Source organism: Propithecus coquereli, unplaced genomic scaffold, assembly GCF_000956105.1.
Source record: "Propithecus coquereli isolate 6110/MARCELLA unplaced genomic scaffold, Pcoq_1.0 Scaffold120, whole genome shotgun sequence".
Lineage (NCBI taxonomy): Eukaryota > Metazoa > Chordata > Mammalia > Primates > Indriidae > Propithecus > Propithecus coquereli.
The window spans coordinates 2080330-2102125 of NW_012136081.1; the positions used below are offsets into that span (position 1 = coordinate 2080330).

At 56.7% G+C, this 21796-nt stretch overlaps 2 protein-coding genes across 2 annotated transcripts in view; both read right to left on the bottom strand.

Moving 5' to 3' along the window:
- Positions 1–1474: 1474 nt before the first annotated feature.
- On the bottom strand, positions 1475–7127 carry SLC22A12 (solute carrier family 22 (organic anion/urate transporter), member 12). Its single transcript, XM_012665261.1, is given in 9 exon segments — positions 1475–1720; positions 1890–1998; positions 2424–2638; positions 3085–3200; positions 3326–3449; positions 4914–5119; positions 5121–5313; positions 5855–5958; positions 6735–7127. Coding segments are annotated over 9 exon segments (1668 nt in total). The 3' UTR covers positions 1475–1512.
- Positions 7128–19663: 12536 nt separating this feature from the next.
- Positions 19664–21796, bottom strand: part of LOC105826722 (solute carrier family 22 member 11-like) — a 13181-nt gene continuing 11048 nt past the window's right edge. The window contains 2 exon segments of the mRNA XM_012664743.1: positions 19664–19776; positions 20988–21199. Of these exon segments, the coding sequence (XP_012520197.1) occupies positions 19664–19776; positions 20988–21199 (325 nt within the window).

Here is a 21796-nt window from a genome sequence, read left to right on the forward strand (position 1 = left end):
ATGAGAAGATGCTTTGAGGTGCCCAGCACGGCCCCTGCAGCCTGCCCCGTGGGGCAGAAAACTGGCCTGGGAAAGGCGTCCCCTGGCAAGGAGCCCCCGCACGTTCCTCCTTCCCCAACCCTGGGGGATCCCGGTGTGCATTTCTGGCACGGCTGGAGGCTTGGGGGGCATCCGCTCATTCGTTCCTTTATTCACTCTTTAGTCCGTTCTCGCACCAATGTGCCTCTGGCCTGGCCCCGTGTGGGAGCGGGGACATGGGGCAACGGGAACTTGCAGGCTGACAGGGTGGGAGGAGACAGTGCGTAGCGGTGACCACGGGTGAGAGTTTCACTAGTGCCTCCGGCCTGGCCCTGGACCCCTGAAGGAGGGTCGCTGTCCTGGCTCTGGGAGGCCGAGTGCAGTTTGGTGGGCATGAGGGTAGGGGGCACCGCAGGCAGAGGGCGTGGCGGGCGTGTGGCTGGGGTGTGGAGAGGCGTGGGGAGGGGCCTCCGTGTGAGCCTGAGGAGCTGAGACCACTGCTCGTGCAGAGCCAGGGGAGGTCTCGACCGCGGGTGAGGGTCAGTTCCCAGCTCTGCAGCTGGACGGGTGGCAGCGGGCAGGGAGGAGGCAGCATGGGGCGGGGTCGACAGGGCCGGCCCCTTCCCCTAGGCCTGGGCCCTCTCCTCTTCACCGCCATGAGGGAGTGTCGGGGCGATGGCACACCAGCGCCTCCTGCCAGCCAAGCCGCCCGTTGCCCCATCGGTGTTGAAGGGGGCTCCTCAGACAGCGAGGGGGCAGGAGGGACAGCCAGGTGGGAGAGTGAGGGCCCAGAGGGCAGCCACTGGCCCCCTGAGATGAGGCCTTTGTGCTTCCCCTGCCCTCTCCAGAGGACAGAAGAAGCCTCCTCCTCCTCCTCCTCCTCCTCCTCTGACCCGTGGCGGGCTTCCCGGGAGGCTAGAGCTGTGTGGAATGCAGGACGGGGCGCCCCCGTGTGCGGTGTGTGGCTTTCTTTACTGTCCTGTTCAGGAAGCACATGGGAGTGTGTCTCAGGGTGTGGAGTGACCCTGACCCTTGCCCTGTGTCCATCCTGAGGACTCAGGCTCTCGGGGGCCCAGGAGTCAGCTCCCGGAGCACAGGATGGTGGGCAGTGACAGCCTGTCGGCCAGCAGAGGGCTTCAGTGGTAGAGTGTGGGGCTGGGGCGGGCTCCCGACAACGGCCGTCACACCCCGGATCCCCCCTCACAAAGGGCTACCCGCTCCCTTCCCCTTGGCCTCTCCGGAGGTGGACCCGTGGGTAGCTAGCTGGGCCACTTGTGCCTCGAATGGTGGAGTGAAGGTCAGAGAACAAAGCCCACATTGTCAGCCGGAGACCCAGCCCTGAGTCTCCACTCTCCCGGACATATGCTGCGTGACCCTGGGCCAGTCCTATCCTTCTCTGGGCCTCTGCCGCCCCCCTCTATCAGCTGATGCTGACGAGGGTGGGTGTCCAGGCCACCCTGGAGGGAGGGAGGAGTGGTTCCAGGCCTGATCCACTCACTGGTTCTGCGCATCTTGGATGGTGTCGGGCAGGGGCAGATTCCGGGTCTCGGGCAGCAGCAGCGTGGCCAGGCCACTCAGCACTGGCACCGTCCCATACACCAGCAGGGGTAGCAAGGGCCCGTGCGTGCTCAGCAGCCGGACCAGAGGCCCCAGGAAGGCTCCTCCGCGGGATGCCATCTGGCCCAGGCCCACAGCCCTCATCCTGTGGGTGCAGATGCTCCTGTGAGCACTGGGAGGCCCAGGGGGTCAGGCAGCCCTGAGACCACACGGAAGGGAGATGCGTGACATGAACATCAGGGTCTGGGGAAGCCACGCCCACCCGGCGTCCCGGCCCAGAGCACCCCTCTCCTGGGGCCCAGGCACAGCCTCACCTGAGCACCGTGGGGAAGAGCTCGCCATTGTAGATGGTGATGCAGGTGAAGGCGGACCCCATGCACCCCAGCCCCATCACGGCCAGGGCTGAACGTAAGGCCCCCAGCTCTGTGGATAGGCATGGGGTTGGCGGGGCAGGTGGGGGCCCAGGGCTAGACGGGGGCTCCCTTCAGCCTAGGGGCTTCTCTCCAGTGTTTGTGAGTCATCTCCACCTGGGTGTTCCAGGCCCCACATGTGCATCGTCTTAAATGACCTCATGCCCCTCATCTGCTCCTACCCAGATGCCCTCAACCCCGTGTCCCTCCCTTGCAATCCGTCCCTCAGTTCTCATCGTATCTCCACACCCTTTCCCGATGCTGCCCCCTCCACTCTGACCCGCTGCCCTCGCGCAGGGACCGCCATCTCTCCCTACCGGCCCCGGCAGCCTCCTTCCCAACTGGGCCCTGCTCTGGTCCAGCAGCCTCTGAGGAGGGGCCAGGGGTCTCTGTCCCCGGCTCAAGCCCCCCAGCTAAGGGAGCCGGGCGCTTGCTTACCGTGGGGCACCAGCGTGTTGGCCAGGATGCAGGCCCCCGACAGCACCAGCGACAGGGCCTGCAAGGGGCGGCGGCCCAGGCAGCCCAGCAGCAGCAGGGCGCCTGCCTTGGCTGGGATGTCCACCACCCCAATGAGCACCTGGAGCAGGAAGATGTTGCTGCCCAGGCCCTGCAAGTCCATGGCCAGGCCGTAGAACGTGAAGCCAAAGGCGAACCTGGGGGCGGCGGGCAGGGGATCAGGGTGGGGAGCGGGCTGCTCACTTGCTTGTTGCTTCTCAGATCGGATTCCCTGGCCCTTCTGCTGCTGGCTCTGTGTGGTGGGGGAGGCTCTCTCAGGTCCCCTCGCCAACGTGGCTTCCCGCTGGGTTTGGTCGATGGGAGGCACTGGCGAGAGGCCAGGGCGGGAGGCGGGGAGAAGCCAGGGTGTTTCTCCCTCCCTCTCTGTTTGGGGGCTGTGTCTGGGAGTGACTATGTCCCCTCCATGGCTCCAGCTGCCACTGAACAGGCCCTCCCTCCAGGGCGGGGGTGGGGAACCGGCAGGAGAGCCAGCAGAAGCCCAGGCCTGGCAGCCAGCCGATTCCAGGTCCCCGGCTGCCAGCAGCCCAGGGCAACCAGAGGTGGAGGCTGTGGCCTGGGCGGGGCAGGGCTGGAGGGCACGTACCAGCACAGTGTGGAGACGCAGGTCCGCAGGCGCAATCCGGGCGTGCAGAACAGGGTGCCCAGGCTGGAAGGAGCCTGGTCCACACTCGAGTCCTCCTGCATGGCTGAGAGCAGGACCTGTGGGGTGGGGGCGGCTGTTGGCACTGAGGGTGTCAGGCAGCCCTCCTCCCTGAGACCCTCTTACCAGGGGACCCTGAGCGTCCAAGGGGCCAGGCCTGGGGAAAGGCCCAGTCCCACCTTACCTCGATGGTCAGGGTGTCCCCTGCTGCCCTCTTCCCGTTGATGGCAGCCACCCTCCGAAGCTCATGTAGGCCACGGTCAGGCCTGCCAGTGGAGAGGAGCCATTGTGCCGACTCTGCCAGCCACCTGCCATGGAGGGGGCATGGGATGGCCACTGCCTGTGGCCCCTAAGGCCTGGTCTGCACCAGCCTCACTGCCCTCTGTCCTCTCTGCCCACAGGGGTAGCCTCCCTGGTGCCCACAGGCCCCAGGCTCAGGGAGGCTGAGGTCTGTGGATGGGCAGTCAAGGGTGCTGTGGCCTGTGGCAGCCACTCTGTTGTCCCCTTCTGCCTCCCTCCCCACACCACAGCCCTTGCCCTGCCTCACCAGGAAGCGGGCCCATGTGGGCCTGGGTGCAGTAAGAACCCCCACTGGCTGCAGTACCACAGTCTGCAAGGCTTCCAGGTCCCCTGCTATGCTGGGGCTTGCAAAACAGGGGTCCAGTGTCAGTGTAGGAGAACCAGGAGGGGTGCCCTGGAATCCACATCCCTGACCTTTACCCTCCATCCTCCACCCTCTTGGTGATGGGGGCCAATCTGCCATGCCAGAAGGCCACTGGCGGGCACGATGGCCTCCCTGCAGAGCCACTGCCTAAGATGTACTCATCTCCTGCTCTGAGGAGTATCTGTGAATTAATTGTTCCTCCTCTCCAAGCTGTTGGGTTGGGAGTGATTTGTGAAGTCAGCCTTCCTCCTGGCGCGGGTGCAGGCGCCTGCCCTTCGCTGGGCCTCGGCTGTGCTTTCTGCAGCGGCCACGATGGCCGAGCAGCTACTGAGTGCAGGGCCCGTGTGTGCAGCGAGCCAAGCTCAGCCGGCCTTCTGTGGGATGGATGGATCCAACTCACTCATCATCCATCCACCCATCCACCCATCACCCATCCACCCATCCAACAAATAGTTTCTGTGTGCCCACTGGTGCTTGGCAAGGGCCATGCTTGATTTATTTCAGGGCAGTGCAGACATTTCCCAACCTCCTATACCTGCCAGCCCTGCGTGGGGACTGTGGAGTCCCCTCTGATGACTGGGCCCTGCCCCCTCTTCTCTAGAAGACAGACACATGCATCAGTAATGTCTGTCTATGAGGCAGACTGCGGCTGTGCTGTGTCTGTGTGTGTGTGTTTGTGTGTGTGTGTATGCGTGTGTGTGTGTGTGCGTGTGTGTGGTATCTTTGTATCCCACGCCCAGCCTGGCCTAGTGCTGCCATGCCTGGCACAGAGGGGGGCGCTCAGAAAATGAGCCTGCAGCACGCTGCCAAGGCAGGCAGGGACAGGCCGGAATGGACCAGGAAGTGATGGGAACGAGGAGGGAGGGGGAAGGCTGAGTAGGAGAGGGAGGCACCTGGGAGGAGCAGGGGAAGCCTCCTGGGCACCTGAGCCCCAGGTGGAGTGTTCTGAGCCCCCGTGCCAGGCCCCTCCCAGCTCTCCTCCAGCCCACGAACCCCCGGCCAGCAGCGCACCCAGCGCTCTGTCCCAGGGAAAGGAGAGTCTTCCGTTCTCCCGGGTGGAGAGTGAGCAGGGTCTCCTCCCAGGAGCGGCGCGGGGCGTGGCACCCACCATGAATACACAAAGCAGAGGAAGAAGGGGGCCGAGATCAACAGCTGCAGCATCGAACAGTCCCGCACGCCATAGGCCACTGCAGACAGCAGGACCTGGCCTACGCTGAAGCCCAGAGAGTTCAAGGTCATCACCGAGGCTCGGGCCTGTGCCGACGTCCACTCTATCACTGCAAGAAGACTGAGGGGGTCACCCTGGAGCCCGCATAGAGCACCCCCCTGCATGGCACCAGGTCGGGGACCTACAGAGGGTGCTTGTGTTCATCATGACGCTCGAGAGGGCACAGGCCACCAGGAAACGGAACAGGCAGTACAGGGGGAAGGTGGGGACCAAGGCGGCCACTGTACCCGACATGGCCATCTGAAGGTAGCTCCAGGTCAGCACCAGCCTGCGCCCGAACCTGTGGCACACACGCCGGGAGGGGAGGGGTTTGTGGCTTGCCGTGGCACCGGCCGTGAGGGTCTGAACCACCAAGAGCCCGCCCTGTGGTTGCCCACTGACCTGCAGGGGACACTGAAGGCCACTCAGGGCCAGACCCACATTCTCCACCCAGGGAAGGCTCGTGAGCATAAGGAGAGTCCCTGAGGTCGGAGCCCAAGGCATGCTCAGCCGGGCGTGAGTCCCTGTCACCGGGCGCACTCAGCCAGCAGCTAAAGGCAGGGGTGAGGCCCAGCAGGACTTAGCGGTGATGTTTGGTGGGAAGCAGTGATTTTCTACAGACCACAGAGTACAGAGTAGACTTGGTCAACCCCAGGCTCAGAGAGGGTGTGAGACTTGTTTAGGTGGCACGGCTGCTGGCAGGTCAAAGACCCACACCTGGCAAGTAGGGAACTTTCTAGACCTGGCCGCGAGAGGCCAGTCTGGGGTCAGTAAGGGCCAGGGGCCTAGGAGAGTGGGGGCAGCGAGGGGCAAGGGGACCTGCCCGGACCCAGGGTACCCACCTGTCTGAGGCTGGGCCACTGAGGGTAGCTCCCACCATCATCCCGGCCAGGTAAATGGACTGGGCCATGGGCTTCAGGACCTGAGAGTCACACACCAGGTCCCACTGGTGGGAGAGGAGGGGGCTGAGCTCAGCAGGCCGTGACAGCCCCAGGGTAGGGAAGGAGGAGCCAGATGGGCGGCCCCCAGGGAGCTGGGTGTGGGTGGCTGGCCTAGTGACCCCTAGGGTCGTAGAGCAGGGCCCCATGGAACAGTGAGGGCACCTATGGGCATAGCTTGGCCTTGTGAGGAGCATCCTGTCACCCCTTACCTAGGGGCTTCCATGGCTCCCTATTGCCAAGAGGGTCCCCCTTCCCCCGCTCCACTGGGCAGCAGCCACCTGAGCTGACACTCGGCCCCTCCCCCAGAGGCTGCTTCCCTCCTGTTCTTTACAAAGAGGCCCGGACTTGACCGATGCCTGTCTGTGAAACAGCCTCGTGCTGCCCTGTACCTTGTGTGCTTCAGCCTTGTGGAATGCAGTGACTTGTCACTGAGTCCCCCTGTGACTGAGTTGCCTGGAGTCACAGCCAAGCAGTGTGAGCAGGGCCAGGACTGAGTAAGGCCAGAGAGGCATCCAGGTGCCAATGTCCAGAGGGGCCCACTCGGGTGCCCCTGGCACTTCCAGGAGCCTGGGGGCCATCCTTGCCCGTAGACTGACTCCTGCTACCCACTCCCCTGCAGGACCACGTGGCCAACGAGGGCTGAGAGCCTGCCGAGAGTGAGTGAGGCCTGGGGAGCTGGGTCCCTCCCAAGATGGGCCCATTTTGAGTTCAGCCAACTGTGATCTGTGACTCTGCCCTGCAAGGTGCCAGGAGCTGGGGCGGGGGTGGGGGTGGCCCTCACCTTGGTCACGATGGTGGCGGTGAAGGTGCTGTGGTCGTAGACCCAGCCATCCAGGCACGGCTCCGTGGCCGCCTCGCTCCAGTTGGTGGCTGTGGCGTTGGGGTCCAGGAGCTGCCACTGTGGTTGGCGGAAGCGGCGACACTGGTGGGGCCCCTGGTTGGGGCCGGGTGGGATGGAGACGGCCAGGAGGGTCTCGGGGTCCAGGACACTGACCTGGGAGGTGCCGTTATCCAGGAGGGACACCCAGCAGCGGTGGCTGGGCACGGCCGCCGCGAAGTTCTCCAGCATGGTCTGAGAAACGAGCCACATGATAGGGAGCACCAGAGCCACCGTCTGGAGAGCCTGGTACCTGCCCAGGCCGCCCACTCTGTCCAGGAGTTCAGAAAATGCCATGGAGCCCGCCCGAGGGGCCCAGAGGAGGTGCCCACTTCACAGGGGCTGGCCCAGGGCAAAGGGGCCGACACGACGGGCCGGCTCGCCCCACGGCAGCGTCCCCCGCTGGGCAGCCAGGAGCACGTCAGGGCCCACCGGCTCCGAAGACTCGGGCTCTCTGGGCATCTGCCCACTGGCTGTCACTTGGGGTGGCTCCAACTGGGACCTGAGGCCTTGTGGTGTGATCCTGAGGCCACCAACATTCCTCCAGAGACGCAGCTGCTCCAAACCTCCAGGAAAAGCTAAATTTGGAACACGGGGAAGGTGGAGACTGAAGTCACCAGGACTGGAATTAAAGTGTCACCAGGTGACACTTACGGAGTAGGGTTTAGTAATCATTTCCTTGGTCAAAGTTTAACTCGGCCTTGAGGGAGGCACCAATGCGAAAGAACAGCGATGCTCCGGCCCTGCAGGGGCTGCCCCGGCCTGGTCTTTGACAGATCTGGGGGGCACCTGGGCTGAGCTCACTGGGGTACCTGCCCACCCCTCCTGGTGCCCCGCCCACTCACAGGGTGACCAGGAGAAAGCAGACCGGCACACCCCTGATCCCGGGGCTGGGGCAGCTGTGCGACCTTTGTGTGCGGCCAGTGTCGGGGGCAGCCAGCCCAGCCCCCAGGCTGCTGCCCAGCCGGCCCAGCCTCGCCGCCACTCGCCTGCCGTGGCTGCTCTCCTGTCCCACCTTCCTCCGCCGGTACCCTCTCCCGAAGCCTTCAGAGCTTCCCCAAGCTCAGTGTGTGTGCCCAAAGCCACCCCAGGATCCCTGTCCCCTCCCCAGTTCTACTCCTCCCGGGAGCCCTGCCTTGGCTGTGGCCTCCCATCGTGGATCCCAACCCAGAAGCCAGTGTCTGTTCAGGCCCTGCCCGTTTTGCCTCCTAACATCCCTTCTCCCCACCCCTCCCACACCGCAGCTGTCCCCTCCCTGGGCTTCCTGCCTCTACACTGCAAACCCTCAGGTCAACTCCTGCTTAAAAGCCAAGGGAGCTCCCAGTGAACGACAGCCAGTGATGTCTCCCTGGCAGGGGCTGGCCGCAGTGTGCACTGGGGCTCGGGAAAGGCTGGACCGGGGCCATGGGAGCCCCTCTGGTTAGGGCAATTAATTCTCCAGGCTAAAGAGCCAGAGAACACAAAGCAGCAGAAAAGTGTGTGCACGCCTGTGTACATGAGTGTGCACACATGTTCACACAAGTGTGTGTGCGTGCACATGTGTGCAATGCAGCAGTGACCGCAACCCAGCCGTTTATTCTCATGTGCTCTGGGCATAAGACTGCCCATCTGAGGAATGGCTCCCCTCCCATCTGCTTCTTTCTGCCTTACCCGCCCCTCCCTCTGTCCCTTCCCGTAGCCCACCAAGCACAACCTCTTCGCCTCCCTGGACTCTGTGCTCCAAGTCATCAGCTTCCCACCATGTGCCCTGTGCTGGCCTGCTGGGGTCCTGCCCTTGCTCATGCTGTCCCCATAACCTGCACTGCTGTCTCCAGGCCTGCCCTTGGGCCACATCCTGCATGACCTACAGGTGCCTCTTCTCCAGCGGGCTCTCTTTGCTTATTCCCGCCTATGCTCGAGGCTCAGAGTCATCCATGGAGCCCCATTTTCACGCTGTCCTGCACTCTCCTATTATGGTCCTTCTGGTCGTATTTCCAGCCACTTCCTGGCAGGCAGTGACCCCTTTAGAGCCTCTTTGGAACCCAGCACTGACTGGACAGCAAATGGAATCTCCACGAAGACTTGCTAAAGTGCATGAGAGGTTTTCAAAACATTTTCCATCTTTTCCTGACTATAAAATTAATTTACATACCTCCCCCCAAAGTTCAGAGGTATTGAAAAATATAGTTAAAATAAAGATCACTGTTAAATTCATCAACCAGTAATCATCACGTTTACATTTTGGTGTAAATACACGCAGACTTTGTTTTAGTAACTTGTATGTTCAGTTTCATCAGCCTGGGCTGCTAAATAAGCTTAACATCTCCTTTTGTAAAATCCAAAAGGAAAGCCTCTGACTTTTAATTAGTGATTTTAACCTGTTCACATTTATTGTGATTACTGACATGTTGGGACTTACAATATATTTTCTTGTTTACTATATTTTCCCTCTAAATCTTTGTTTCCTTGTTCCTATTTTCTACTGAATCTGTTGAGTCTTCTTGTTGTATTTTTCTGCTGTCTTGGGTTGTCAGTTGTATGTTTTGTTTCTGTTATTCTTATATTTGAACACACAAACTAGGGGCTATTTTATACCACCTCCTCCTCCATTCTCCCTCTCAATAGATGGCCTCCCTTCTTATTTGGCTAAGAAAATAGAAGCCATCAGAAGCCAGCAGTCTAATTCTCGCACCAGCCCACCCGCCTCAGTGCCCCCACATCTGTCTCCCCTGCCCCGTTCTCTCTCCCCACACCATCCCCTCACTGTGCGCCTGCAGCCTCCCCCTTCGCCTGCTCAAGTCTCTCTTCTCCCTCTGGCCGTCATTCCCCCTCTCTACTGGGTAACGCCCATCAGGGTAGAAATACGCCATTTTTCCCTCCAGTCCTTCCTGTGAATCCCTTTCCCGCTTCAGCTTCTGCCCACCTTCTTTGCTTCCGTCTGCAGCGAGATTCTATGAAAGGATCACTGACACTTATCTCCAGTTTCTCTCTTCCCATTCGTTACGGGATTCATGCCGATCAACTTTTTGCCCCGTCCCACTGTCACCAGTGGCCTCCACGCTGCTAGACTCGGTGACATTTTCAGTGCTCATCAGTCTCTGATCCTTCTCCCCCCGAAGACGCCTTCTTCCCTGGGCCCCGAGGACTCCCCTGGTTCTCCTCGGTCTCCTTGGCCTGTTCCTCCTCTTCTCCCCCAACCCTTCATGGTGGGCGTCACAGGGCTCAGTCCTTGGCCTTCTGCTCTGTCATCTGGTCCGTTCACATCTTCAGCCTGGACCTCTTCTTGGAATACTGCACTTTCAATCCAACCGCCTGGTGTTAGGTGGCCAGTGAACTCTCACTCTCCGCACGGCTGGAGCTGAGTGCCCCCAAAAGGGCTTCTCCTCCAACGTCCCCATGTCTGTCTTTGGGAACTCCATCCACCCAGTCGCTCGGGACGATACTCTGGAGCCATCTCTGACTCTTCTCTTCCCTTCTCACCCCACACTGTTGCCCAGGACACCCCGCTGGCTCTGCCTTCAAAACCTGCCCACGACATGCTCACCTCTCACCTCCTCCCCTGCCACCGCCTCGGCCTAAGCCACCATCGCGCGTCCCCTGGATTATTGCAGTGGCCTCTTCATTGGCCTCCCTGCTTCCTACTGTGAGCCCTTATAGTCCACCTTCCACGCACAGATGGAGGGATTCCCGTTTTACGTCAGTCAGACCACGCGCTTCTGTGCTCAAAACCTGCCAGCGTCTCCTCATCTAACTCAGAGTAGAAGCCAAAGTCTTCACAAGGACCCGCCCTCAATTACCTCTCCCGGCTCATCTCCACCTGCCCTCACCCCCACCCACTGCAGCCCCACGGCCTCCTTGCTGTCCCTCGGATGTGCCAGGTGCGTCTCTGCCGCAGGGTCTTTGAACATGCTGTTCCTCCTGCTGGGAGCCCTCGTCTCCCAGTGACCCCCGCGGCTCACTTCCTTCAAGTTTTTGTTAAGCGGTCCCGTTCTCAGTGAGGACTCCCATGACGCCCTACTTAAACTTTAGCTGCCCCCACCCCTGGCACCCCTAGTTCTTTCTCCTGCTTCTCTTTTCTTCATTGCACTCACCACCATCTATCACAGTGCGTATTTTACTTATTTATTTTGTTTTTGTCTAGCTTCCCACCACTAGAAGCTTCTCGAACATGGAGACTATGGCTATTTTGTCTGCCGCTGTATCCCCATCGCCTGGAGAAATGTAAGTGCCCGATAAGTATGGGCCGAATGAAAGAGTGAGCAGACACTTACGCTGCATGACGCCAACACGGGCCAGAGTCCACGGAGTCAACATCCTTCCTGTGGGAGACACTCGGCTCCCGTGTCCGGCTCGCCCGTCTGCTCTGAGGTTGAATCCACTCTGCTCTTTGGCCCTTCTGTGAAGATTTTTATTGCCCAAATCATGGGCATCATAATTTCAGAATTTATAATTTTCGTCTCAGAATCACTGTTTGGTTCTTTTTATAACTGCCTGTTCTTGTTTCCTAGTTTCCATTTCTTGTCTCATGGGTGGAATCATCTCCTGTACCTCTCGGAGGACAGGAAATGCCCTTTTCTTGTTAACGTGGAGACTCCCTCCTTGAGCAGATTTTACTGAGTGTCGATGACGTGCCAGGCGCTGCTCCAGGCCCTGGGGGAGCGGCAGAGGAAAGAGCTAATCCCTTGCCCTTACCTCGCGGCCTGCGGAAAGACACGCCGTGGGGGAGGGAAACAGGACCAAAGGGGTGAAGGGGGTCCCCTTGCTGGAGGGCTCAGCATCGCTCCCCGCCTAAAGCCAGGCTTGATGCGTATCAGGCATTGTCACTGGTAAGGTGGCCTCATTTCTGAAAACGGGCACAGGCAAACTGTTGGTCAACACGGTTGTCTTGGACTTGGGGGTGCACTGTGGACATCTTTCTGGCTGGATCTTAGAGCAGGTTTTTTGTGATTCTTCCCAGCCCCCTATGTCCTGTGGTGACAGCAGCTGCCCCTGGGCCCAGGCCAGGCAGGAGAAAGGGCAGGCAGGAGAGCTTACTGTCCGTGACTCAGCAAGGTCCACAGGCCAGCGGGTGGCGGGTCCAGGCTGGTGGCGTGAGAAGGCGGCAGCCAAGTGGGCTGGGTTTGCTCAGTGAGCCTGGCGCCCCTTACCCCTCAAGGTCCCCCGGAGCTCGGAAATCTATTATGGAAGGATCAGAACCTCCATCTCCTCCCTCCCTTCCTCTCTGTGGGCTGGGGTCTTTGGGATAGGTCAGCATTCCTAGGAAGAAGCTCTGGGCAGGTCCCTTTGAAGGGGTCTGCCAGCCTCCAGCTTGTCTCCATCGTGTGGCCCGAGCCTGGCCCACACAGGGCACCGACTCCTTCCTGGCAGGCCCTGTGCCCGTCTGCCCGCCTTTGCTGTTCCGGCTACCCGAATGCTGTGCCCACCATTCCCCCGTCCCATTCCCCCTCTCCGTGCTGCTTCCGCTCCTGTTCCCCAGCACCTCTGGAGCAGTCCCCACCCCACTGCTGCTGATGGTGGCGATGGTGGCGATGGTGGTGAGGGAAATGATGATGAATGATGACGATAGCTAATGGTCATTGAGTCTTTCCTACACATTGGCCACTGTTCTAAGTCTTTTTCCTGTATTAACTCATTTAACCCCTCCGACAACCCTCCTACTTAGATATGCCATTCTTACACCCGTGTTTACAGATGCTGAACCCGGGGCTCAGAGAGGTGAACCAAGGGCACCTAGCGACTCTGCAGCAGAATCAGGACTCCAGTCCAGATCTGTCCAGCTCTAATGTCTGTGTTTCCAACTGCCAAGGTTGGCCAAAGGCTTGTGGGCGGCAAAGCGGGGTGCCAGGAAGCCCCGAACGCCACCTGGCAGGCACCCCTGCCACAGCACCCTGCTCCTCCCCTTCTCCGTGGGGTCCCTTGTGTCTTCTCTTCCCGGACCCCAGGGCCCCCTTCCCCTAGCGCCAGCACCTCCCTAGATGGAGCCCCCGGGCCGGGAAGGGAGCCCTTACTTCCTCACTCTGCCAGCTTGACCTCTCGCCCTCCGGACCAGATTCTATCTTTACACTTATATAGCTAAGGGGCCCCGTAAGAGGTTTTCCCAAAAGAAAAGCAAATTTCCCCCCAAGATAACTTCCAGAGTCACCCCTGGAACAGCCATTTCCATCTGCGCTGCACGCGTGTGGCACCTGCCCGGCACCCAGCGAGCACTCAGTCAACAGTCCCTCCTTCCCCTCCCCGGCACCATTCTAGAGAGTTCACAGGCATCACTTGAATTAAAATGCATTTTCCTCTGGACTGAAGGCTGCTGGCCCCTGGGAGCAGGCGATGGCTGGCCACCTGTGTGTCACGCCATCCACGCAGAGGCTGCCTTGTGGGGAGGACAACGCGGGTGACGGCCACAGGCCACTGGCTCAGCACCAGCTCATGCAGGTGGCCAGCACTTGGGGAAGCATATTCACGGCTTTAATTGGCCCCTCACGCGAGCTGCCAAGGCCCTAACTACAGGCCCTGCGCCGTGCAGACCCTTCTCCCCGCTTCCCAGGGCCCGGCCAGAGGGGTCCCCCGGCCCGTGGAGCAGATCTGCCTAAGTAGGTCAAGGGGAGCAGTGGCCGCTCCGCTCGCCTTCCCTTTCACGTGCCTGGCGGCTCCTGTGAGTCCGGCCTTCCTGCTCCAAAGGGACTTTGCTCCCCTTGCTGTGTCAAAAAGATGTTTCATGTTAAAATCCAACGGAGAGATGTTAACCAGCCATCGGAAACAGGCTCGTCAGAACAGGAGCTGCTCAAACAGGTTGAACTTTGCACGTTCTGTGCTCTTGGAGGGTCTTGCCCGCAGCGGCCGCTTCCAGTTGGCACATTTTAACAAGACTAGGTGCAAACTGCCCCCAGCCCTCAGTGCCATTTCCTTGGAGCCTGTGCCATGGGGCCCCTCCCTGGAGCTGCTGCCCAGCTGCGGGTTCCCACAGGCCTCTGCCTTGACTTTGGGATTACAGCGTCTTCACTGGAGAAGTCACATGCTGGTGTAGCCACATTCTTAGGAATGCCTGGCCTTCTAGCAGAGAGCTGTCTCCTTTTGATTTTGTGAGTTGCAGCCTATTGTTAAGAGGAGCAATTTTAAGTGGCTGCAAGGACAAGTGTAGCTGTGGGGAGGGCGGGGGAAGGCATGATGTAGATTTTGGCAAAATTCCTGTCATCTCATCGGAAAACACAGCGATGGGGTTTGGCTGTCGGTATGCAAACACACTGTGCCAGCGGGAGCTTTCTTTTCTGCTTCTGTGGATGAAGAAAGAAGCCACACAGACCGAGACCAGAGTCGCCAGAGCTGGCCACGGCTTTCCCAGCCCCCACGAATTCTCCCTAACAAGAGAGGCAATGCAGGCCAATGGGTCTATGCACACTCGGAATCAGGCTGCCTGGATTTCAATCCCTGCTCCACCCCGGCGGTGTGGCCTTGAGGGAGTTGCTTAATCCCTCTGTGCCTCAGTTTCCTCCTCTGTAAAATGGGGATGATAATAGTTCTGATCTCACAAGGCTCTTGCGAGGGCTAAGCTAGTTTATGTAAATCACTTAGAACAGTCCCTGGTACGCAGGGAATGCGTTATACGCACTGCTATTATAATTACCATCATTATTTTTGACCCAGAGGCCTGTGGGAAACACATGGAAGCTTCCAGAAGCTTAACCTGAGAAGGGATCAAAGACGCTGTTGAAGGACCAGGCACCAGCCCGCGCACAGCTAGGGAGGCTGCGTGAACCCTGGGGGACCTTTTCGCATATGGCCAGTGGGCTTGGTGGTTAGACAAAGACCTCTCATTTTTCTAAAAAGAGCACTTGTATCGCAGATGTCCGGAGAACTGGACCTTCGAGAGCTAAATATGACTGACTCACTCCCCGTCCATGCTGTCGGAGCAAAACTCGGAGGGTGCAGCGGGCTGAGGGTGCAGCGGGCTGAGGGTGCAGCGGGCTGAGGGTGCAGCGGGCTGAGGGTGCAGCGGGCTGCGTGCTCCTGGTTATTTCCTGCCGGTGTCGCCCTCTGCCCCGGGACTCCTGGCTCTGCCCAGTCCCTCTCCTGGGCCGATCTGTACCGTGGAAACACGACTGTAGTCCTCGGCCCGTGTCCACACGAGCAGCGGACACGCAGACACGCAGGCGTGCGTGTACCCATGCAGCCACGCACGCGCCGCTAACCTGTCTTGCAGGTTCAGGTGTGTCAGGGCGGGCGGGGCAAGTGCAGCCTTTGCGAAGACAGAGTCTGGGAGGCTGTGGAATTACAGGCAGGGGGCGGGGCCGTTCAGCAGGGGCTGGGGGACAGGCACTGACACCTGCGGCTGGGAAGGAGCCGGGCATTCCGAGGTGGGCAAGGACCTGCCAAGTTCGCGGTACCGAGAGGGCATGAGCGAAGGGACAGCTGGTTCCCGTGAGACCGGGTCACACGGGGCCCAGGGGTCTCGCAAGGCCTGAAGATTGAACCCATGATTAGACTGGGGCCACGGGTTTTCGGGAAGAAAACCAGGGAGGTGGCGGGTGTCCCACCACATCGGCGCATGCACAGGCGCGCGGACGTCTGACCTGCATCCCCAGTGACGCGGGGAAGGGGGTGCCGCCAGGCCTCCCAGGGACTATCGCCAGTGTCGTCGCTTGTGTTCTAGGCAGCTGGTTCTCTGACAACCCATGTCCTTTCTGAGCAGCCGAATGTGCTGGAAAAATACACACACGGCCCGGCTGACGGAGCCCACTTTAAGTTCAGGGCCAGACCCAAGCAGGTCCTCCTTGTGCCTGGAAGCCTGACTCCATTTCCCCATCTGCTCCCTCCCTACTCTTTTCTCGCCAGTCCCCACCCCCAGCCTCAGGCGAGGACTCCCACGCCGCCAGCCCCCTCCCCTCCAAGGGCACAGGGTGTGCCTGGAACACACGATGCAGAGTGGAAAGAATAAGTCCCAGAGGACGGGGGATCCCACACTGGTGTCGCCAAACAGCATATTTTGGGGGGATATATAAGTAGTTGGCACATTTCTGAGAAAAACAAGAGAATTCAGGACAGCGGTTTCCTTGGGGAGGACCACATGGGGGCTGGCAAGGGCTGGTCATGCTGTTTCTTCAGCTAGGGAGTGGGTACGTGGGGGTTTGATTATCATTTTTAAATTCGATTATAAATTTTAATTTGTAAGTTTTCTTGAGCATAACTGACCACACATATTTAAGTGTACAGTTTAACAGGTTTTTGACACAACCATCTCCCTAATTAAGGTATTGAACACCCCTCACCCCCAGACTGTCCCTGAGCGGCCTGGGCCCCCTCCCCCTCGCCCGTCTCAGGCAAACTTCCGATCTGCTTTCTGTCACTATGGATCACTTTGCATTTCTAGAGTTTCATATACATAGGATTTTATATAAAGAGCATTCCATCGTGGGGTGGATCGGAGTTTGTTTATCTGTTCATCTGCTGATTCATATTTGGGCTGTTTCCAGCTTTTGGGAATTGCAAATAAAGCTGCTATAAACATTCATGTACAAATCTCTGTATGGGCATGTGTTCCCATTTCTTCTGGTAAATATTCAGGCGTGGAATGATCGGGTGTACGTTTAACTTTTTAGGAGACTGCCACGCTCTTTTGCAAAGTGCCTGGCCAACTCTACGTTCCCGCGGTGTTCCACATGAGCGGCAGCACTTGGTCTATTCAATTTTTCCTGTTCCAGTGGGTGCGTGGTGGCATTTTGTCATGGTTTTAATTTGCATTTTCCTAATGATGTTGGTCATCTTTTCACGTGCCTATCAGCCATCCATATATCCTCTCTGGTGAAGCATTTGTTCAAAGCTTTGGCTCATTTTAAAAACTGTATTTTTTTTTTTTATTGTCGAGTGGTAAGCGTTCTTTCTACTTTCTGATAGAAGTCATTTGTTAGGTATAGATTTTTCCACTATTTTCTTCAAGTTTGTGGCTTGCCTTTTCATTTTTGTTATCAGTGTCTTTTGGAAAGCAAAAGTTTTTAGTTTCTATGAAGTCCGTTATATAATTTTTTCTTTTATAGTTCATGTTTTAGTGTCCTAGTTAAGAAATATTTGCCAAACCCAAGGTTGCTAAGATTTTCCCCTGTTTTCTTCTAAAAATTTTATAATTTTAGCTCTTACATTTAGGTCTATGATACAGTTAAAATTAATTTTTGGATATGGTGTAAGTTAGGGTTGAATTTCTCCATCTTTCCTTTCCTTTCTTCCCCTCTCCTTCCTCCTCTCCCTCCTTCTTTCTTTCTTTCCATTTTTGTATATGGCTCTCCAATTGTTCCAGAATCATTTGTTGAAAAGACTATCCTTTCCTCATTTAATTAATTTGGCACACTGATTGAAAATCAATTAACCATATACACATGGCTCTACTTCTGAACTCTTGATTCTATTTTATTGAAAGAAAGTTCTCCAACTTTGTTCTTTTTCAAAATTATTTTGGCTAGCCTAGGCACTTTGCATTTTCATATAAATGTTAGGATGAGCTTGTCAATTTATACCAAAAAATCTGCTAGCATTTTGGCTGGGATTTCATTGAATCTGTAGGTTACATTTTGGAGAATTGATATCTTGATAATACTGAGTCCTCCATTAACATGGTATGTCTCTCCATTTATTTAGGTCTTCTTTAATTCCTCCCAGCAATGTTCTGTAGTCTTCAGTTTATGGGCCTTGTCTTTTTTTGTTTAATTTAGTCCTAGGTATCATATTTTTTCTCCATGCTGTTATTAAATTGTATTGTAGTACAATGTTTAATTTTTGGTAGTTACTAGTATACAGAAATACAATAGATATTTGTATATTGACCTTGTATCCTGCATCCTTGCTAAACTCATGTATTAGTTTTAGTAAAATTTTTGTGGATTCTTTAGGATTTTCTACATAGACAATTATATCATCTGTAAATAAAGATAGTTTTATGTCTTCCCTTCTAATCTGTATGCCTTTTATTTATTTTGCTTGCCTTCTTGCACTGACTAGGACCAATGTTGAATGGAAGTGGTGAGAGTGGACATCCAGCCTCATTCCTGATCTTAAGGGGAAAGCATTCATTCTTTTCCCACGAAGCGCGATGTTACCTCTAAGGTAAGAGGATGCCCTATTTAGGGCACAGATGTCTTTCATCAGGCTGAAGCAGTTCCCTATATTCCTAGTTTGCTGAATGCTGTTTATCAGGAATGGATGTCAAATGTTGTCAAATACTCTTTCTGCATCTATTGAGATGACATATGGTTTTTCTTTTTTAGTTTATTAATAATTTAATTTGTTAACCTTGATTTCCAAATGGAAAACTAACTGCATTCCTGTGATAAAATCCACTTGGTAGTGATGTATTGCCCCCTTTTTATATACATATATTGTCGGATTCGACTTGCCAAATGGTTGTTAAGAATTTTTATGTCTATATTCATAAGAGATACTGGTTTATAGGTTTCTTTTCTTGTAAATGTCTTTCTCTGGTTTTGGTATCAGGATAATGCTGGCGTCACAGAATGAATTGGGAAGTGTTACCTCGTTTTCAATTTTCTGGAAGATCTTGTGTGGAATTGTTATTATTTCTTGTGTAAATATTTGGCAGTGAAACCATCTGGGCCTGGAGTTTTCTCCGTGGGAAGGTTTTAAAACACAAATCCAATTTTTAAAATAGATTCAGGGCTATAATAAGGTTATCTGTTTCTTCTAGAGTGAGCTTTGATAGTTTATATCCTTTAAGAAATTCGTTAGTTTCATTTAATTGGTCAAATTTATTGGTAAAATATTGCTCATATCATCCCTTATTATCATTTCAATGTCTGTAGGATTTGTAGTGATGCTGCTCCTCTCATTTCCAGTGTTGGTAACGAGTGTCTTCTCTCTTTTTCCTGATCATTATGGCTACAGTTTATAAATTATATTGATATTCTCAAAGAATCAGCTTTGGGTTTCATTGATTTTCTTTATTTTTCTATTTCTATGATTTCTCCTCTTTGTTATTTCCTTTTTTCTGCTTACTATGCTTTAATTAACTCTCCTCTTTCTACTTTCTAAGCGGAAGCTGAGCCTTTCCTCTTTTCTAATGTCAGCATTTCTGATGTAAATTCTCCTCTAATCACTACTTTAGTTTCATCCCACAAATTTTGATATGCCATTTTTTCATTTTCACTCAGTTCAAAATATTTTCTAATTTCCTTTGAGATTTCCTTTGATATTTGATCCATAGATTATTTAGAAGTGTGTTGTGTAGTTTGAAGAGGTTTCCTAGATATCTTTCTATAACTGATTTATAATTGAATTTCATGATGATTTAAGAACATTCTTTGTAAGATTTGAATCCTTTAAAGTTTACTGTGGCGAGAGAGGAGGCTGGGGGCCCGCGAAGGCCAAGCCAGGCAGGGCCCTGTGGTGGGGGCTGCAGGGAGAAAAGGGTGATCGCCGGCATGAGCCACTCGAGGGTTTTGATCAGAGAGGGGGTTTGGTTTGAACTGTGTTTCTTAGTAAGCACTGTGGCTGTTGTGTGGAGGACAGTGCAGATATCAGGGACCTGTTTAGGGACCAGCTATGATAGTGGTAGGAACCGGGGTGGCCACCAGAGCAAAGGAGAGGTAAACGGATTTGGGGGCTGTGAGGACGTGGTGTGCACCGGGTAGGAGAAGGTGGGATGAGACACCTGGAATGGGACCGCAGGGCTTGGAGGTTCCCTGAGTGGGATGTCTGAGAAGGCTGTGGGGTAACTCTGGTGGCGCTAAGATATCAGGGACATGGGGGTGTTGAGAGGAGGGGTAGGAGCCTAACGTGCCAGAAAGAGGCCGGCCCTGGGTGTCGGGGCCTGGGCTCAGCCGTGTGACTGCAGGCGTGTCGGTCCAGCTCTCTGGGTGTTAGCTTCCTCCCGTCGAGAAGAGCTCGGCCTCGTAGATGTCGAGGCAGGTCAGGCCTGTCACGAAACAGCCCTATCTCAGCACAGCGAGGACCACGCGCAAGGTCTGAAAATCTGGGCAGAGGAGGGGGGCGAGAGTGGGGTTCACACTAGAGGGTCCCCAGGCCTTGCCAGGGTGAGTCCAGCAGCCTGGAGTGGGATCTAGGCTCTCTAGCAAGGCCCCGGCAGAGCTGGTGGGTGCCAGGCTGCCAAGGGCCAGGGAGACGTGGGGCAGGATGAGATGTTGCCACAGGCAGCCAGGGTGGTGGGCACAGGGGCTGCTGAGGGTGGCCCTGCAGCTCCCTGGGTCCGAGGTGCTTCTCGCTGTGAAGGTGAGGGTGTGCTGCGCCAGGCCCTCAGCAGGGGCCCGGGGTGCCCAGGTTCTCGGGAGCCTCGTCCTGCCCCCGCAGCCTGCCCGTGGGGGGCCCGACTCCTGGCCGGCTTGCTCTCAGGCGGGCCTGGCCTCAGCCTCCCCTCCCCACACGTCGCTACGAGGAGTCTCACGTCTAGCGTGGTGCCCACAGCAAGGCTTTGAACGTGTTCTGGGAGCGCTGCTGCCCCTCCGTCCTTGCTCTGCCCCTCCTCCCACCTTCCTCCTTGCTCTGCGGCCACCATGGGACACATGTCCCTGTCCCGTCCCCGCAGACTCCCACCCTGAACTATAAAAGGAGGCATGGAGAGGGTTTGGGACATCACCGCCTTGTTCAGAAAGAAAACAGAAGCTGGCCCGAGCGGCCTCCCCAGCTCTCTGCACACGAATTACTCCTGCTCCTTCAACAGCGAGAGGACACACACTTGCACCACACTGCACACTCACACACACGCACACGTGCTCACACACCTCATACTGACACACGCACGTGTGCACACACCCACACACGCGCACACACGCTCATGCTCCCACACACTCACACTCATACTCGACTCTGCGTGGCGCCCTTTCTGCCTCCGCTGGGGCAGCTGCAGGCCTCCTCAGCCAGCCAGGCCCTTCCTCCCGCCGCAGTCTCCGTCCTCCAGCTTTTAATTCTGCTCAGGCCCTGGTCCTGTCACTCCCTAGCCAGGTGATCTCGGGCTCCTGGCTTCACCTCTCTGAGCCTCAATTTCTTCATCAGGAAGATGGGCAGGGGCTGGCTGGGGCGACCGGACAAGCAGCAGAGGCCGTGAGGGTCACAGCCCAGGGCAGAGCCACTGCACGGTGGCTGGACACACCTCTTTGAGGCCAGGGAAGGGGGTGTGGGCAGGGAAGCAAGTGCCCAGGCTGCCACCAGGAAGCCCACCTGTCTCACCTTGTGGCCCCAGCACGTTGGCCAGAATGGACAGGCCAGCCGTGGCCTAGAAGCTGGCCTGGATCACACGGTGGCCAAGGAACCTGAGCAGGAAGGTGGTGGTGGCCCAGGCCAGGATGTCCACTGCTCCAAAGAGGGCCTGGAGGAGGAAGATGTCACCGCCCAGGCTCTGCAGGTCCAGGACCAGCCTGTAGTAGAACGCTATGGAGAAACTACAGGGCAAAGCCAGAAGTTGGGCCCCTGCCCCACCAGGAGAGGGCGCTCCTGCAGCATCGTCCTGGGAGGGCACAGCCACCCCGGCAGGTCCGCCCACCCTGAGCTTGTCTGTGCCAGAGCCCGTAGACACCTGTCAAATGCAGGACACACCCAGGGTCAGACTCGTCCCAGCAAAGATGGGGAGGGTGATGCCTTCATCTATTCCACACGTGGGCCCTGGGTCAGGGGTGGTGACAGGCTCGGGCATCATTTCCTAGGCTCCTTGACCACTGACCAGGGGAAGACACTGCCCTCTCTGGGCTGCAACCAAGCCCGCCCTTGGGAGTTTCTGTGGGTTCCGCTGAGTGCCCTCAGTTCCGGCTGAGCCTTCTCAGGCTGTGTTTTTGGTAACAGGCCACACTCTGCCCCTCTCTGGACGCCAGAAGCTGGTCTTGAAAGACGGGGTCTCTGGGGGGCTCTGGGCTGCACTACCCAGAACCCAGTCAGGGTGGGAGTCTAATCCCCAGTCCCTGGGGGGACTGCCCCCTGCTGGTCCACAGGGTCCACACGGCCAAGAGAGGGACCCAGGAAGCTGCCCCAGCCCCGCCGTCCCC